Source organism: Pollicipes pollicipes, unplaced genomic scaffold, assembly GCF_011947565.3.
Source record: "Pollicipes pollicipes isolate AB1234 unplaced genomic scaffold, Ppol_2.1 Scaffold_3087;HRSCAF=3621_pilon_pilon_pilon, whole genome shotgun sequence".
NCBI lineage: Eukaryota > Metazoa > Arthropoda > Thecostraca > Pollicipedomorpha > Pollicipedidae > Pollicipes > Pollicipes pollicipes.
Window position 1 is genome coordinate 30290271 of NW_023596225.1, and position 18578 is coordinate 30308848.

The 18578-nt window shown below is 61.4% G+C and overlaps 2 protein-coding genes across 2 annotated transcripts in view; both read left to right on the forward strand.

Annotated features, from left to right (window-relative positions):
* The window catches only part of LOC119089379 (fat-like cadherin-related tumor suppressor homolog), a 48909-nt gene extending 36394 nt beyond the window's left edge, over positions 1 to 12515 (forward strand). The window contains exons 8-13 of the mRNA XM_037212048.1: positions 190 to 326; positions 2613 to 2854; positions 4822 to 5066; positions 10360 to 10556; positions 11686 to 11904; positions 12425 to 12515. Of these exons, the coding sequence (XP_037067943.1) occupies positions 190 to 326; positions 2613 to 2854; positions 4822 to 5066; positions 10360 to 10556; positions 11686 to 11904; positions 12425 to 12463 (1079 nt within the window). The 3' untranslated portion in view covers positions 12464 to 12515. The remainder of the gene's footprint in view (positions 1 to 189; positions 327 to 2612; positions 2855 to 4821; positions 5067 to 10359; positions 10557 to 11685; positions 11905 to 12424) is intronic.
* An 8-nt stretch (positions 12516 to 12523) lies between these two features.
* The window catches only part of LOC119090028 (fat-like cadherin-related tumor suppressor homolog), a 32952-nt gene continuing 26897 nt past the window's right edge, over positions 12524 to 18578 (forward strand). The window contains exons 1-6 of the mRNA XM_037212825.1: positions 12524 to 12529; positions 13316 to 13568; positions 13697 to 13952; positions 15062 to 15383; positions 16562 to 16795; positions 17587 to 17758. Of these exons, the coding sequence (XP_037068720.1) occupies positions 12524 to 12529; positions 13316 to 13568; positions 13697 to 13952; positions 15062 to 15383; positions 16562 to 16795; positions 17587 to 17758 (1243 nt within the window). The remainder of the gene's footprint in view (positions 12530 to 13315; positions 13569 to 13696; positions 13953 to 15061; positions 15384 to 16561; positions 16796 to 17586; positions 17759 to 18578) is intronic.

Sequence of the window (18578 nt, forward strand, 5' to 3'; positions counted from 1 at the left end):
TTTATTCTGCCCAGGGACTGGGCATTCTCCGACATGCTGGCAGGAGAGAATAACTGATGACCATTTGTTACGTCTGTATCGGGGAACTGCTCCCATGTCACGGGATTGATCCCAGGCCGGTGATGTACGCCCAATCGCGGTGCATGTGGTATTCCTTTCCCGGTGGGGTTAAAGACATTTCTGCCGCAGGCGGCAACACCGGAGGCAGCTTCAGCGTCAACAGCCAGGGCGGCATCGTGATCGCCCGCCCGCTGGACTGGGAGACCACGGCCGAGTACACGCTGAACGTCTCCGCCACGGACGGACACCACGTGGTCTTCACGCCGGTAAGTGCCGCGAGGACCACAGCCCGAACACCTCCGTCGCAGTCTACACCTCTCCGCGCAGCTCCGGGCGCTCCCTCACCACCGCCGCCAGCGCAGTCCACCTCCGTCGCAGTCTACACCTCTCCGCGCTGCTCCGGGCGCTCCCTCACCACCGCCGCCAGCGCAGTCCACCTCCGTCGCAGTCTACACGTCTCCGCGCTGCTCCGGGCGCTCCCTCACCACCGCCGCCAGCGCAGTCCACCTCCGTCGCAGTCTACACGTCTCCGCGCTGCTCCGGGCGCTCCCTCACCACCGCCGCCAGCGCAGTCCACCTCCGTCGCAGTCTACACCTCTCCGCGCAGCTCCGGGCGCTCCCTCACCACCGCCGCCAGCGCAGTCCACCTCCGTCGCAGTCTACACGTCTCCGCGCTGCTCCGGGCGCTCCCTCACCACCGCCGCCAGCGCAGTCCACCTCCGTCGCAGTCTACACCTCTCCGCGCTGCTCCGGGCGCTCCCTCACCACCGCCGCCAGCGCAGTCCACCTCCGTCGCAGTCTACACCTCTCCGCGCTGCTCCGGGCTCTCCCTCACCACCGCCGCCAGCGCAGTCCACCTCCGTCGCAGTCTACACCTCTCCGCGCTGCTCCGGGCTCTCCCTCACCACCGCCGCCAGCGCAGTCCACCTCCGTCGCAGTCTACACCTCTCCGCGCTGCTCCGGGCGCTCCCTCACCACCGCCGCCAGCGCAGTCCACCTCCGTCGCAGTCTACACCTCTCCGCGCTGCTCCGGGCGCTCCCTCACCACCGCCGCCAGAGTGCGGCCGGTACGCCGCGAATGGGCTTCCATCTGAGGGCGCGGGTTGTCCGGGTGCGGGCGGCCGCGAGCCGCCGGCTGTCTCCAGCAGTCGGCCCTCGGCCACCGCCTGCTCAGGTATCGACGCCCGTGCTGGGTCCGGCGACAGCGTGCGACGCGCGTTTTGTGGGCCCTCGGGGAAGGAATAACGCGCCGTTAGAGCCGGCACGGTCGGCGGTGGGCCGTAATGACCGACTGGCGTGGTCATTAATTGCCTTGTCGGAAGTTTGTGTTCGAAGGGTCATCTGCGCCAACATCCGGCGCCGACCAGAGCCTGTTGGCAATGCGGAGGTTGTGGGCGCGTGTGCCACTGTTCTGAAGCCTTCCTCGAAGCGAGCTGCTCCGCCGCGTCCCGTTTGGCGTGCGCTGTCGGCATGGCTGCGGCTGTGTTGGGCTCCTGCTGTTGCCGACGACTGGTGCGACGGTGTTGTTGGTCTGCCCGGTCTTCGTAAACGTTACGCGAGATACATGTTTCCATTGAAGTCACCAGGGCAGTAATCTTTCCCTCCGGTGATTGCAATGCCGTCTGTACAAGACGGCTGACAGGGCGTGTGCTCCTGACGTCACATATTTCCAACGAGCGTCGCGCACCGCCAGCTGTGTCAAGTACTTGTCCACAAAAGTGCACGGGGGGGGGGGGGGGGAGAGGTAGCTTGGGAGAACAAATTATGAGAACAACTGTCGTCAGTTGATTCAGCCTTGTTGGCGGTGCTCCACGAGACGGCAGTGGTCTCCGCGCGGGTGCGAACCGCTGGCTGGTGTCCGCATCTGCTGACGGACGGGGGCTCATTTCGCCGCAACACCGGTCGTTCTCAAATGTCGACGCCACAAAGAGGTCTCTTGCCTGCTACAGGGCGTGATGAACGACTGTGTTCGCGTCCCGCGGGGCGGGCGCCGCGGACTCGGGTATTTCTGTCGGGGTGGATTGTTTGCCGGTGCGGCTGACTCCGCGAGATTCCGGAGCTCCCGCCCACTCCGCTCTTAGCAAATGACCCGGTCCCTTGCTGCAGGCCGTCCGGACCAAGGAAGGGCGTATTCGTCTTCTTATTGGTCTTTCTCTGTCGAGCGGCCGGCCGGCGACACGCTGCTTGATCTCTGCCCCCCCCCCCCCCATCGGCAAGGGATCATTGCGCACCGCTGCTCAGGCACTCCTATATTGCCCTGAGTTGGCCGGTGTCGAGCCTACCACTGCTGGCGTCACTGGCCCCCTCCCGTGGCATCATGTTAACGATGGACGTTTGGTGATCGCCCAGCCGTGCACTGTGTGCCGTCCCACACTGTGTTAAAATTGACTAAAACTGTAACACGATTCCATTCAGTATTCTAGGGCCTGTGTTATGCGTCCCGATGTTGTGCACGTCTCACGATGTCTTTGTCATGCCTGCTCGTCCGCCGCCAGCTGCGGATCACAGTCTCAGTGCGTGTCTCACGGTGTGTTCACCATGTCCGCCGCCAGCTGCGGATCACAGTGCTAGACGTGAACGACCGGGATCCGGCGTTCGAGCGCGCCCTGTACGCCGTGAACGTGTCGGAGGCGGCCGAGCCGGGTGACCGGCTATTGACAGTGAGCGCCGCCGACCCGGACGGCGAGGCGCTGCTCTACTACGGACTGGAGGCGGCGCAGAGCGACCGCTCTCTCCGTCTGTTCAGCATCGACCCCATGACCGGCCAGGTCACCGTGGCCGGACGACTGGACAGGTGAGGTGATCGATTGGGTCAGTCAGGTCACCATCGCCTGGAGATTGGGCAGTTAGATTCATCTATTTGGTCAGTTAGGCTGTTAGTTCAGTTGGCTGTTTGGTTCATTTCGGAAGCAGATTGTTTAATGAACATGAGCCGTTAGAAATAGCAGCGCTTTCGTTGTTTGTTGCCTTTCGAGATGTTCTTTCGATCCCTCGGATTAAGTGGATCGAGAAGCCAGCAGGTGCCAGCTTCTCCAGATTGCGGATCGAACTGTTCTCAACAGACGCAGCCCAGAATGTCAGCGCTTGATCCGCGAGATCAAAAGAACATTTCGGAAGATTTATTGATCAGTCTAACGGTTTGCTGCCCGCCCGCGGCGCGCGCGTGTGCGTGCGTGCGTGCGTGCGTGCGTGCGTGCGTGCGTGCGTGCGTGCGTGCGTGCGTGCGTGCGTGCGTGTGTGTGTGCGTGCGTGCGTGCTGTCCACATACTCCGTCGCTCAGTCTCTGTTCCTCTATGATGTGTCGTGCTCAGGTGGTGAGTGCTGACCCCTGACCGATGCCGCCGTTGGCTGGGGTCCAGGGCGCGGGACGAGACCCTGGACGGGGCTTGATTTTGCCTGAGGCCGGCTCTGTCGCGTGCCCGACCGGTGCCGCCGGTGGCCGAGATCCAGGGCCGCGGGACGAGGCCCTGGGCGGCGCTTGGTGTCGCCCGGGGCAGGCTCTGACGCGGGCTGCTCCATGTGTGTTCTGCAGGCCTCTCGGCCGCACGCGGCCTGATTTCCAAAGTCCCGCCTGGTCGCCGCTGTCACTGTCGCCATGCCAGTTCTCAGCCCACAAGGGAGGGCCTGGCCGTATGACCGGCTGACGCTGACGTAGTTGGGCGGGGCTGTGCGCCGTCCGCACCGAATGGCATGTCCGCGCTGCGCATCGCTGCCGTTGTAGCAATGCAGTAACCAGCGGTCCGCGGTGGTGACATTAGCTGAAAACTGGAGTGTACGGTGCAGACTGAGCATTGGCGTTGCATAAACTCAGACGTCGATGTACCCAACCCCACAAAATTAAACCAGCATCGACGTAAAGCCGGCTTGGGGCAGGAGGTGCCGTCGCTCCGTGTACCAAAGCCACAGCGTGAGTGGTGACGGGACGCCTCGGTATCGACCTGGTGCCGGACGTCACCGGCAGAGGCCGTGGCCCCGGTCAATTTGAGTCGGCTATGACAGGGCGGCCCGAGTGGTCGATGCGACTGTGAACGCTAATTATCAGTCTGCTCATCGACACGCAAAAGGCCAGTCGAGGCCGGCGGGCTGGCGCGTGCGCGGCACGACGTGAGCGTCTGGAGCACATGAGAGTGGGCGGCGCGCCGTCTGGCCCGCCGTCTGGCCCCCCGCGAGCATCGGCCGCGCCGGCCGGCGCTCGTACCCACACGGGGCTCGGCGAGAGACCGTGACATTAGGCGTGATTGCCCTGGAAGGACGGGTCCCGCCAGATAGGCGGCTATAACAGGCCCGGTCTGTCGATGTGTCGAGGTCGGGGCTTGGCTCGCTTTATCAGCTGACGCGGACTGGCGGCGCCACTCAGCTCACGTGGTCAGGTCGGACGAGGCGCTGTTTTCGTCTCGTTTCCGAGCGTCATTTGGCAATCCGGACAATGTCTCCGTTACTGGCTCGTCTCAGGCTGTGTCTTTGTCATCAGCAGATCTCGTACTGTATTGTTCGTTAATGTTTGACGGCTGTATCGTATATGTCTTCTCTAGTTGTCCGATCTTCCAACGGGACGCCCAATTTTCATATTTGCCCATGATGTGCCACTTTCCATCACCGTTTGCGGACAACTGAACTCCTGGTGGCACATCCGCCTCCTCCTCTGTCCTCTCGCTGCCGGTCGGACAGGACAGCCGGCAACACAGCCGCCTCCTCAGTTCGTCCTCTCGCCGCTCGTCTGCCTAGACAGCGGCTAACACGTTCTCCCCCGTTCGGCCGCAGGGAGACGGAGCACGAGCACGTGCTGACGGTGTCGGTGCGGGACCAGGGCACGCCGGCGCGCCGCGACTACGCCCGCCTGCTGGTGCACGTGCGGGACGAGAACGACCACCGTCCGCAGTTCCTCAGCGACCTGGTGGTGGGCCAGGTGCACGAGACGGCGCCGGTCGGCTGGCAAGTGGTCACCGTGCTGGCCACCGACCGCGACCATGGCCAGAACGCCCGCATCACCTACTCCATACTGTCAGGTAGGCCACCCCGATGTGACGTCACGTCTGTTGTGGTCATCTACACCATGCTGTCAGGCACGACACCTCCGCACTGTCAGGTATGCCATGGTCACCCACTTCAGACCGTCAAATATGTCCGTTCATGCATTCCATATTGTAAGGTGTACCACCTCTGTAATGTCAGACATATGCCCTGCCCCTGTTTCGTGTTCTGTACCGTCAGATGTAGCCGGGCGCTGCGTTATCTGTACGGTGAGACGGGCCGTGTTTATCCTTTTCGCATTGGTTCATACAGTTTGCATGGGAGCTATAGGTGTGCTTTCGAGTTCTCAGGATTGCAAATCTTTTTGGCGAAATCTCTCGTGACTTCATTTCGCACAAAGCCGGGCGCTTGGTCCACGCCGACATTGTTCACGCCCGGTCGACATTGTCACAACCGTAGTCCCCAGAAGTGCTCTGGCCACTACCGTCCAGGCCGGCTCGCGACGGACCTCGTCCCGGCCAGGTGTGCTCGAGCCGAGCCTCGTGGCGCCGGGTCGGTCCACATCCACTCCGCGTCTCTCTTTGATGGAGCACGTGGCGTGATGAAACGACCGCAACGGTGGCCGGGCGCCGAACACACAGCTCAACAGCACGAGCCCTAGATGAGCTCCAGTCAGGCCCCAGACGGGCCCAACAGCACGAGCCCTAGACGAGCTCCAGACGGGCCCCAGACGAGGTCGCGTCGAGCCGCAGACGAGGCCTGGTCGAGCCCAAGAGGAGCCCCCAGACGAGCGCAGACGAGTCCTAGACGAGGCCCAAACAAGCCCCAGACGAGCTGCAGATGTGCCACACACGAGTTCCAGAGGGGCCCAGAGGAGCCCCTGACGGGCCGGGACGTCGACACCTGGCCAGGCAGCGCCGTGCGAGGCCGTTAAACGGCTATCCGATGGCACGAGCAAGGACGAGTCCCTGGCGAGCGAGGACGAGCCGGGAAGAGGGTGGGACGAGCTGCAGACTGACCCGGACGAGCGGCGGCGCCGCCTCGGTCGGGGCCGTTGCGGCGGCGTGACTGGCTCGTTGTGCGGCGGACAGCCGCCGCTCACGCCGCGCTCGCCGCTTTACGGCCGGCTTGGGCTCCGCCGCCGGCCCGGCCGGCCGGCGCCTGCTGGGCTGCTGACGGCCGTGAGCCGGCGGAGAGTGGATGGGGTCCGCCTGGCCGCTGTTCGTCCGGCGCGGCTGATTTGATGAGCGGAGTGGGCAGGTGCGGCGGCGGTGGCGGCCGCTCGTTACGGCCAGCTGTTTGCGGCGACAGGTCGGGCGTGCAGGACGCCGGGCTGACAAAGACCGCTGGTTAAAGCCGCACTCGAGTGGAGTGCGGGTAGGTCAACGGTACATTCGATCTCACCGCCGATGTATCGGGCGCGACTGACGGCGGTCAGTCACTAGTCGCGGGCTTGGGATGCGGGATGCTCATGGGATAGGTCCGCAGGCGGGGTTCATCGGCGCTGTCTCCGTGAGTTTGTGTGCTAGGCAAAGTTTCGACACGCCCGCTGACACTGCAGCGACGTCACATCCGCGACGTGCACTGGCGTTCTGGCTACACTGACCCGGGATAGCGGTGACGGCCAGCAGCGCCGCGTCTGGTCGTGACAGGGCCGCCGGCGGGTCGCCGCTCCGCCCGCTGAGGCCGGTCTGCCCAGCCTCAGCCCGCCGCCCGGCATCGCTGTGGGCTGGCGAAGAACCCGTTCGCCGGCGGCCGGGTGGCGTGCCTCCCCGACGCCGCCCGGAAGCCGTGCGGCCCCTGCGTGAGTCGGCCATCGATCCGCTGGTGTCCGTGGATGGCCCCCGGCGGCACCCGTGGCCTCGAAACAACCCCGAGCCAGCCCCCGGCGGCACTCGTGGCCTCGAGACACCCCTGAGCCAGCTCCCGGCGGCACCCGCGACCACGCAACGCCCCTGAGCCAGCCCCCGGCGGCACTCGTGACCTCGCAACACTCGCGAGCCAGCCCCCGGCGGCACCTGCAACCTCGCAACACCCCTGAGCCTGCCCCCGGCGGCACCCGTGGCCTCGAAACACCCCCGAGCCAGCCCCCGGCTGCACCCGTGGCCTAGAGACACCCCTGAGCCAGCTCCCGGCGGCACCCGTGGCCTCGAAACACCCCCGAGCCAGCCCCCGGCGGCACCCGTGGCCTCGAAACACCCCCGAGCCAGCCCCCGGCGGCACCCGTGGCCTCGAGACACCCCTGAGCCAGCTCCCGGCGGCACCCGTGGCCTCGAGACACCCCTGAGCCAGCCCCCGGCGGCACCCGTGGCCTCGAGACACCCCTGAGCCAGCTCCCGGCGGCACCCGCGACCACGCAACGCCCCTGAGCCAGCCCCCGGCGGCACTCGTGACCTCGCAACACTCGCGAGCCAGCCCTCGGCGGCACCTGCAACCTCGCAACACCCCTGAGCCAGCCCCCGGCGGCACCCGTGGCCTCGAAACACCCCCGAGCCAGCCCCCGGCGGCACCCGTGGCCTCGAGACACCCCTGAGCCAGCTCCCGGCGGCACCCGCGACCACGCAACGCCCCTGAGCCAGCCCCCGGCGGCACCCGTGGCCTCGAAACACCCCCGAGCCAGCCCCCGGCGGCACCCGTGGCCTCGAGACACCCCTGAGCCAGCTCCCAGCGGCACCCACGGCCACGCAACGCCCCTGAGCCAGCCCCCGGCGGCACTCGTGACCTCGCAACACTCGCGAGCCAGCCCCCGGCGGCACCTGCAACCTCGCAACACCCCTGAGCCTGCCCCCGGCGGCACCCGTAACCTTGAAACACCCCCGAGCCAGCCCGCGGCGGCACCCGTGGCCTAGAGACGCCCGCAATTCAGCCCCCGGCGGCACCCGTGGCCTAGAGACACCCCTGAACTAGCCCCCGGTGGCACCCGTGGCCTAGAGACACCCCTGAGCCAGCCCCCGGCGGCACCCGTGACCTCGAAATACCCCCGAGGCAGTTCCTGGACCAGAGGACGGCGGGGCCAGCTCGGGCATGACAACGACGGCCGGGTTTGCGTCGCTGAACGATCCTTTTTTACCCAGCAGCAGTTCGTTTGGCTAATTGTTTTGTTTTCGGCAGCCGGCTGGCTGCTTTACGTGCAGTAACTTCTGCACCAGGGGCCCGTGGGACTTCTGTTTGCGCCGAAAGGAAGGAGACGCAGTATATTGCGCCGCATCGTTGACTGCTCGCTGGCCCGCCCTGGGTTGTTTTTTATGGATGCCGGTCGTTCGACTTCGGTGATTGTTCCCGAGACTTCGTCCATCCTCAGTCGATTGGTATGGTAGGCCTCAAGTTTGAACACTCCCTTGACATGGCACTTTGGCCACCATTTGTTGGCGGGTGATGAGCGCGGATTTCTCTGTCAGGATGGGCGTGTGTGAGACACTAAGGTTGGCTGATGTGATGGATCGACCAGCCTCCAGAACAGTGACGGGCACGGGCTCAGTACTGCAGTGCCGCGTGCAGGGAACAGGGTGCCTTGCTGTCCATTGCTCGGACAGTTGGAGCTCGGTGTTAGCGGCTCACGCCTATTTGGACCCATGTTCTAGCATGTGATCTCTAAAAAACTCCCTGTGGTGATTTTATCGTAGATCGCATTCCATTTGATCGCGTTCCGAGAGCCTGGTGCTGTATCAAAAGAAGTGGATCAGATAGCCTTGGTCAAGTAGGACCACCTTTGTGTCGATGGGTGGTTCGATTTAAATCATGATACGGAGGATGCCAGCTGACCTTTCCGTGTCATTTGGACCAAACCCTGGGTACGTTCTGTGACTCGCGCCCACTGTCGCTCTGTTGGGTAGGTCCCGTTTGCTGGATCGAGCGTGCTTGGCAGGATTCATCGAAGAACATGGCTGTCCATTTGCTCGGATGATAAATCGTGTCATTTTGGTTTGCGCCGGATCCATGCAATATGGGAATAAGACAATGCGCTGTGCCGCGAACCCCATTGCTATTTCAGCGTCAGCTGTGCCCGGATGACCTCGGGTTTTATGTCTGGCCGTACATCAGTCCTGTTTCGGATGAAGCTGACTGTTGAACTTCCTCTCTCCGCCCAGCACTAAACAAAGTTATGCCCCCTCCCCTAAGCTCAGCTTTGGAGGCCTTGTGGCGGCGGCGGCACCCTACTACACAAAGTCGGCACTGATCCATGGCCGCCGCGTGCGGCTGAGTCGCGCCGTGGCGCGGCGGTGAGCTGGCGGCGGCGGCGGCGGCGGCGGCGGCGGCGGCGGACCGGGCCTGGCCGGGCGGGCCGTCCCCGTCGGGCCGACCCGCGGGACCCACGGTCTGCGGCCTCATCAGGCGGTCGCGGCCGTAAGCCGCCGTGACGCGCCGCCGCCTCATCAAATCGCCGGCGGCATTTCGGCGCCCGGCCATCTGGCATTGACGCGGCGCCGAAACAGAATCCAATCTGGCGCGGCCGCGGCGAGGTCAGGCGGCGCAGTCCTTCAATTTGGAGGGCGGCGGCAAAACACGACCGACGACGCCGGCCCGGCCCGGCCTCGGCCGCACGGCCTCCCCGCCAGGGGCTGTCGCAGCGGACACGAATCAGCTGCTGGCTTGGCAAGAAATGTGGGAAATATTGCAAAGAAAATAAATGCATGGGATGCTTATAATGATAATGCATACGACTTTAACACACACCTACACGCATACACACTGTTAAGCACAAATGGTACTAGCTCTTTTGATCCATAGATGCCGTGGTTGGTACGGCATTTGTTAATGCAGAATGACGTTTGGGGCATGTTATATTTAGTGCATGGTACGGCGTACGGTTGATGACATTGCCGTTGTCGCTGCGCGGCCTCAGCCAAGGCCGTTCCCACACGTCCCTGACGTTCCTCATGCCACTGTCGACCGAATCTTGTCTGATGGTAGTAAACCGAATTTCTAACTTAGTTATGACAACCCAAATGTCATCACTTGGTGGTGGGCGACCTTTAAATGGAGCAGTTGCATAGTGGATGACGGTGCAGACCAGACGGCGACTTCCCGGTCGGGCGCGGCCCCTTGTGAAGCCACGGGGACATCGATTGCCGTGGCCTGTTGTTTGACCCGGATGCCGGCCTTCAGGCGTTTTGTGTCATGACTGGTGGTGTCCTCATGTGGAGTCTGTGCGCGTATGCTGCAGCGTACATGATGTGAAACCCTCCACACTTGCAAGCAGCAAGCTCCAGCAAGCGTCCGTGGCATCCTCAACTGTCTGAATCTCGCCGAGTTGTCCGCTGTAAAGCCCTGCTCCCCCTCTGCTGCTGATTAACACAGCCACCTGACGTCCGCCTCCGCCGCCGCCAGGTAACGTGGACAACGCGTTCGCGGTGGACTCGGTGCTGGGTACCATCTCGGTGGCCATCGGGCTGGACCAGCGGCGCGCCAGCGAGTACATCCTAACGGTGCGCGCCAGCGACGCCGGCCGGCCGCCGCTGCACGGCGACGTCCACGTCAACGTACTCGTCACGCTGCCCGACAACGCGCCGCCCCGCTTCGAGAAGGTCAGTGCTCACCGCCCCGCTTCGGGCAGATCAGTGCGCACCGCCCCGCTTCGAGAAGGTCAGTGCGCGCCGACCCGCTTCGAGAAGGTCAGTGCGCGCCGACCCGCTTCGAGAAAGTCAGTGCGCACTGCCCCGATTCGAGAAGGTCAGTGCGCACCGCCCCGCTTCGAAAAAGTCAGTGCGCACTGCCGCCGCTGCAACGGAAAGTGTGCTTCACAGGGCTGGGCTCAGCGTGGATCGTTCCGCGGTCCGGTCAGCCGGGGGGGGGGGGGGGGGAGGGGAGGGGCAAATGACTGTGCGAACTGAAGCAGCTTTTGACGGTCTTCGGCTTCGTAAAGGGAATGTACTGTCGACGCTTGGCACATGACTGGGAAGTACATCTGTTACATTTGATTGACTGCTTCACCTGCGAGCGGCATAGGTCTTCGGTCCAATTTTTTATCTATCGAATTGATAAGCGCGCTCCCATCACAGCAATGAAAGGTGACCCGCAGTCGTCGTGACTGACAACGGCATTGATGTGCGCAAGTTATGGAGGAGGATTGGTGAGCCCTGCCTCGCCCATTACGTTCCCGGAAACCATAAAGAGAGTCAATATGCGGCAAACAACACGCACGGCGGGCAGAAAAATACCGAGCCCGTTCTCTTGCGCGCCTGCTTCCTTATAAGAGATGTTTTTCTGCAGCGTGGCTTGATTATTCCATTAGCTGAAGAGTTTGAAACCGTGTCTAAAAGCGTTGCGAAAAGAGTATTTCTAAGGCAAAATGTCACATTTCGCTTTGTTATGGACTAACGACGAGCTCTTTGAAACATAATAGCCTGTCATAACAGCGGGCTGTACCTGAAAAATTGCCTGTGGGGGCTTCCGGACTTTTGCTCGCAAGAATAGAACGGAAAGCTCTGAGCGACGATATGTGCAGTGATGCATCTGCGCAAAGGGCCGGAGGTATTGTGTTAATGCCGTATTAGCAATGGAAATTGCCTTAACGAGTGGAGGCTGAATCGAAGCGAGAGAACCATTCAGGGATGCGCTTGCTGTGGATGTCTGTACTGTTACCGGCAAAGTGCGGATCTGAGGTGGACCAGGGGACCCCGGGTACTGACGTGTTGTCCGTGTCCACCGCTGCAGGCAGAGTACGGCGCTGAGGTGGAGGAGGACAGGCCTCCGGGCTCCCACGTGCTGGACGTGGTGGCCCACTGTCGGACTTCAGTGACCTACCGTCTGGTGGGAGGCAATGAGGACGGCTCGTTCCTGCTGAACCCTGGCGCCGGGGTGCTCACCGTCAGCGAGAGACTCGACTACGAGCGCCGCACCTGGTACAACCTGTCCATACAAGCCGTCAGCATGGTGAGAGTTCGCGTGACTACGAGCGCTGCACCTGGTACAACCTGTCCGTACAGGCCGTCAGCATGGTGAGAGTTCGCGTGACTACGAGCGCCGCACCTGGTACAACCTGTCCGTACAGGCCGTCAGCATGGCGAGAACTTCGTTGGCGGTTTCGGAATTCCAAGTCCCAACGCTCGTTGGCACTAAGCTCCCTGCAAGGATAAGCTGACGGAAGTTCCCAGACGTGCCAACGTTATTGTCAAGTGCGGGGGCTAGTTATGTCGACCGACGTCATACATTGATATCCCGATCACTTTTAAATGGCATTTGCTGCCCCATGTGTAGGAACATCATTTCCACACTGACTCAAGCTGTGTTATCTCCACAAACGGGTGAAAAACCCTAATCATGTGCCGGTAAGCAGTGGCCTCCAGCGCACATCTCACTTGTGACCATCTCCTCTGTCGGATGAGATGGCCCACACGAGCGGCATTATAACCAGAGGTCTGATCCCGTCTGACCTGTGTGCCGTCCCCTCCAGGTGGGCGAGGTGGCCCACATGAACGTCATCATACCATAACCTCTAACTGACCCCGGCTGACCTGTGCACCGTCCCCTCCAGGTGGGCGAGGTGGCCCACATGAACGTCATCATACCATAACCTCTAACTGACCCCGGCTGACCTGTGTACCGTCCCCTCCACACGAGCGTCATTATACCCTGACCTCTGACTGACCCCAGCTGACCTGTGTACCGTCCCCTCCACACGAGCGTCATCATACCCTGACCTCTAACTGATCCCGTCTGACCTGTGTACCGTCCCCTCCACACGAGCGTCATTATACCCTGACCTCTGACTGACCCCAGCTGACCTGTGTACCGTCCCCTCCACACGAGCGTCATTATACCCTGACCTCTAACTGATCCCGTCTGACCTGTGTACCGTCCCCTCCACACGAGCGTCATCATACCCTGACCTCTGACTGACCCCAGCTGACCTGTGTACCGTCCCCTCCACACGAGCGTCATCATACCCTGACCTCTAACTGAACCCGGCTGACCTGTGTACCGTCCCCTCCACACGAGCGTCATTATACCCTGACCTCTAACTGACCCCGGCTGACCTGTGTACCGTTCCCTCCACACGAGCGTCATTATACCCTGACCTCTAACTGAACCCGGCTGACCTGTGTACCGTTCCCTCCACACGAGCGTCATCATACCCTGACCTCTAACTGAACCCGGCTGACCTGTGTACCGTTCCCTCCACGTGGGTGAGGTGGCCCACACGAACGTCATCATGCCCTGACCTCTGACTGACCCCGGCTGACCTGTGTGCCGTCTCCTCCAGGTGGGTGAGGTCGCCCACACGAGCGTCATCATACCCTGATCTCTAACTGACCCTGGCTGACCTGTGTACCGTCCCCTTCAGGTGGGCGAGGTGGCCCACACGAGCATCATCGTGCACGTGCTGGACGTGAACGACAACCGTCCGCGGCTGGCGCGGCCACGTTACGCCGGCCGGGTGCGCGAGTCGGCGCCGGTCGGCTCGGCCGTGCTGGCCGACGACGGCCGGCCGCTGGTGGTGGCCGCTGTTGACCTGGACGACAACAGCAACGGCCGGCTGCTGTTCAGCATCGTGGAGACGGCCGCCCGCCAGTTCCTGCAGATCGACCCCGACTCCGGTGAGAGTGGCCGGAGTGTGCCGGCGGCGCGAGGCAACTGAACACTGTCGCGGCTCATGTGCTGGTTTGGAGTCTGTGTCCGGCCTCGGGCTGTACCGACTCCGTCCGCTAACGCGTGTGCTGCACAGGTGCCCTGAGGACCGCCGGCGCGCTGGACCACGAGAGCCGGTCCCAGCTGGAGTTCACGGTGGACGTCTGGGACCGCGGTCAGCCCCGTCTGCAGGCGGCCAGGCCGGCCCGCGTCACCGTCGCCGTGCTCGATGTCAACGATGAGCCGCCCCGTTTCGCGCACGCGCAGTACAACTTCACCGTGCTGACGCCCAGCTACGACGGCGTGGAGGTCGGCACCGTGCAGGCCTCCGACCCGGACACGCAGAACATCAGGTAACAATGCAGGCCTCCGACCCGGACACGCAGAACATCAGGTAACAGTGCAGGCCTCCGACCCGGACACGCAGAACACCAGGTAACAGTGCAGGCCTCCGACCCGGACACGCAGAGCATCAGGTAACAGCGCAGGCCTCTGGTCCGGACACGCAGAACATCAGGTAACAGTGCAGGCCTCCGACCCGGACACGCAGAACATCAGGTAACAGTGCAGGCCTCTAATCCGGACACGCAGAACATCAGGTAACAGCGTAGGCCTCTGATCCTGGTAATCGGTGCGATCGTGCTCGAGTCTGGGCGCTGAGAACGTTTGCATCGTACACAACCAGCCTCCGAATTCGTGTTTTCGTTGTTGAACGGGCGAGCACGATTTGGTTTCGTGGCTTCAGCGACTCGCTGATCCTTGGGCGCAAAATGACCACTGCAGTGGACGCGCCCGAAAACACCAATGAACAACAAAATAACGACTCGCTGATCCCGTACGGGACCTGCTGCTGGACAACAAATCGGTCTCCAAAAGCTGTTTTGCACAACGTAATGAATGCGTTGCTGTCATGCACTCTGTCATTGTCTGAGAATCGTTTCTTCAATTTGAGCGACAAGCGGTGGCGTGGTTTCGTAAAATTAGTTGTGGGACTGGTCAGTAAAGACGGACGGCGCCTACCCCAAAAACTACGCCAACGAACGACCGACTTAGCCCATTTTCTTCTCAAAGTTGGGGGTGGGATATCTGGACCCCCTCTCATACTACTGAATAAGAAAGGGCACCGCCGGTGAGAAGTGTTCGTGCATCTCCCAGCTCAGGGTGCGGTTAACGCTCTGTCACTCCCTGGCCATTTTTTGGACGCCTCGTCGTGTCCCCAGCTTCCCTCTGCCTGTCAACAGCCAACAGTCCCAGGCACCCACTGGCTCCTCCCTGTTTCCAGCTACTCGCTGGCCCTCTTCCTCGTTCCCAGCTACTCGCTGACCCTCTGTCCCGTCCCCAACTACTCGCTAACTCCTTGCCCTGCCACCAGCTGCTCGCTGACCCTCTGCCCCGTCCCCAGCTACTCGCTGACTCCTTGCCCTGTCACCAGCTGCTCGCTGACCCTCTGCCCCGTCCTCAGCTACTCGCTGACGGGCGCCGACGCGGCGCTGTTCTCGCTGGCCGCCGACACGGGCTCGCTGCGCCTGCTGCGCGGTGAGACGGTGCCGCCGCTGGCCAACGTGACCGTGCACGCGTCGGACGGGCCGCACCGCGCCGCCGCCCTGGTGCTGGTGCGCAGCCGCCAGGTGGCCAGTCGTGGCCTGGTGTTCTCCAGCGACCAGTTCTACGGCACCGTGCGCGAGAACACGACTCGCGTCGACATCGTGGCCTCGCTGTCCGTGCGGGGCAACCAGCTGATGGAGCACCTCGCCTTCCGCATCCTCAACCCCTCCGAGTACTTCGTGAGTGATGGCGCGAGGTGGTGGTGGTCCGAGCATTTGGTATAACCGACGGCTTTTAGTGGGTGTCGTGTCCAGTGTGTATGTCCAGGGTGGACGCTGCTGGTCCGTATATCTCGCTGAGAGGCGATGTCTCCTGGCCTTGCGACACATTGGCAAAACGTGGCTACTAACATCGACCCTGTAGGCTTATGCGGTGCGACGTAGTAGCGCTTGTAAATGCTGTCGACGTTTGTGGGTTCTGGAAGGTGCTTTTTGGAATCAAGTTTCTGCTCATCTGAGCATAAAGCCGACAAGCACTGATTAGTCGTTCGTTCCGGGGTAACGAAGTCCTTGTCTATAAGATGCTGGCTCTCTAGCGTTGCCTCTGAACATTATATGATGCCTATTGTCGGGGGCTTTTCGACGCCGGACAACTGGGGTAAATGATCCAAGGGGCGCCGTTTTAAACGTCGCTGATGCCGCAAAACAACTCTTGAAGCGCCCGGTGTGAGGTATGGGTGGTGTTTGGACAGAGCTAACTTGCACATCCGAGCAGATCATTCGCCAAGGTTTTACATTTATGTGAAGCATTACGACGCTGTTCCGCACCGCCACCACACCGGGCTCATAGACTCCTCACTGCACTCTTATGCCCGCACCGTTCAGTGACCTGCCCTGAGCATGACTTGGTTGGGAACTGTGTGTCGACGTTTTATTATCGTTACGATCCCATTCATCCCATTAGCCTGTGCGGCCTCAGTTTTGCACTTTGGTTGATAACGGCTTTACAGCCGGCTACTGCAGAATATTAACCAGCTGAATCCTCGAACGCTGAATATGTTTTCGTAGTCGTGACGCGGAATCTGACTGACTCGCCATAGTTACCACTGGCTTTGGCGGGAAAATCTCCCGCGAATTGTACTGGCGGGTTCCATGGCTTCAAGGTCAAATTGTCCGCCGTTCTGGGAGGAGCGTTTCTGATGGGTCGAAGCGCTCCGTGGTCAGTCCATTCTGTGCCATCTGCTTTTCCAATAACGGTGGCTTTCATCTAGTCTGATAGCATATTAACGAGTCAGCTCCGCCTATACAGTTGTATGGACAGCCTTTGAACCAGTCCATCCCACCGTGTAACAAGACGGCGGGCGCTGTTCGGAACTGTCTCTCTGTGAGTGATCCTCTTGTGACGGTGTCCCCCACAGAGCATCAGCGAGACGGCTGGCGTGGTGCGCACCACGGGTGTGGCGCTGGACCGGGAGCAGCAGGAGCAGCACGTGCTGGCCGTAGAGGTGCGCAGCGACAGGGACGGCCGGGTGGCGCACACGCTGCTGCACGTGACCGTCATGGACGACAACGACAACCGGCCCGTGTTCGTCAACCAGCCGTATCACGCCGTCGTGCCCGTCGAGGCCACCGTCGGAGCTCCGGTCACCAAGGTGAGAACACTGAGTGGGGCTGGCTGGTTTCTACTGGTCGGAGCTCCAGTCACCAAGGTGAGAACACTGAGCAGGAGCTGTCTGGTTACTACTGGTCGGAGCCCCAGTCACCAAGGTGAGAACACGGAGCAGGGGCTGGCTGGTTACTACCGGTCGGAGCTCCGGTCACCAAGGTTAGAACACTGAGTGAGGCTGGCCTGTTATTACTGGTCGAAGCTCCGGTCACCAAGGTGAGAACACTGAGTGAGGCTGGCCTGTTATTACTGGTCGAAGCTCCGGTCACCAAGGTGAGAACACTGAGTGAGGCTGGCCTGTTATTACTGGTCGAAGCTCCGGTCACCAAGGTGAGAACACTGAGCAGGGGCTGGCTTGTTGCTACTGGTCGAAGATCCGGTCACCAAGAGGAGAACACTGAGCAGGGACTGCCTGGTTCCTACTGGTCGGGGCTCCGGTCATCAATGTGAGAACACTGAGCAGGGACTGGCTGGTTACTACTATTCGGAACTCCGGTCACCAAGGTGAGAACACTGAACAGGGGCTGGTTGGTTACTACTGGTTGGAGTTCCGGTCACCAAGGGGAGAGCAGTGAGCACGGGCTGGCCTGTTACTACTGGTCAGAACTCCGGCCACCAGCGTGAGAACACTGATGAGGGGCGGGCTTAATGCAATGCAAATGTAATAATGTCACCCGTAAATAGCATGCCGTTACGCGCGATGCCGTGATATGACGCGACATTTGGCGCGTCACTCCCCGCCGTCGTGCGCCACTCTGTGACGCGCCGGGGTCGCAGGTGACGGCGATCGACGCTGACCTGGGCGACAACGGCCGGGTACACTATGACCTGCTGCGGGGTAACGGTGACCTGTTCGCGGTGGACCTGCTGAGCGGGGCTGTGACGCTGCGCCGCTCGCCGCGCGGCCTCGACACCGCCTTCAGGCTGGTCGTCACTGCTTACGATGGAGGTGGGTGGTGACGGGATGGCATCCTTGTTCGGCCGCTGCGCCCGTGGCGGGGTGTGCGGCACAATGGTATGTTGTGGTTGGCTGGCTTAGCTACACGTGCCGTGATATGGGCCATTGTTTTACAATTAGATTCAGTGGCGCCTTCGCCGTCTTACTAGGCTGGGCCAGCAGTCTAGTTCAGCGTTAGAGGCAATAGAGGTTGGTTTAGGTAGGAAGTGAGTCTCAGGTCGAAGGGCAAGCATGCAAGCTTAGGGTGAATCCCATGTATTATGAGCCTATTTTGATATTTTTTAGTTGATGCTCTTGTTCTACGTAACATTTGCAATCGTTGCTGAAATACGAATTTTGCGCTCAAAAGAGCGAATCACATGGACATGCTTCAGTACAAATGTGATGTCTTTAGCCGTGCCACTGTGTCGCAGACTGAAGTTGATGGTCGGACCTATTCAATATTCAGCTCGGTCGTCATCTGATTGTGTGCGCCGTTTGCGGCGCTGATTGATTCATGGGGAATCCCAGCTGCCTTGGCTGGAAAGCGCTGCCATTTGTCACTGGATGGGGACTGCATTAGCCGGCTTTGATTTATCGGAGTCGACAAACGCGCCACCCGTATCCCGGCTGCTGCTGAACCACTGACGTGCCCCAATATTTCAGTCTGACTGCTTATCGACCCCCGTGCGCCATTGTAGTCGCCTTGTGCCGACTCAACGTTTGTTTCGAGTGGCTTGTACTCTACGCTTGCGGCGTGTGGTCCGTTTACGCCGGCGGGTTTTACGAGCGGCTGACGCGTATCGAGCAAAGCGTCATATCAGGCGACGCT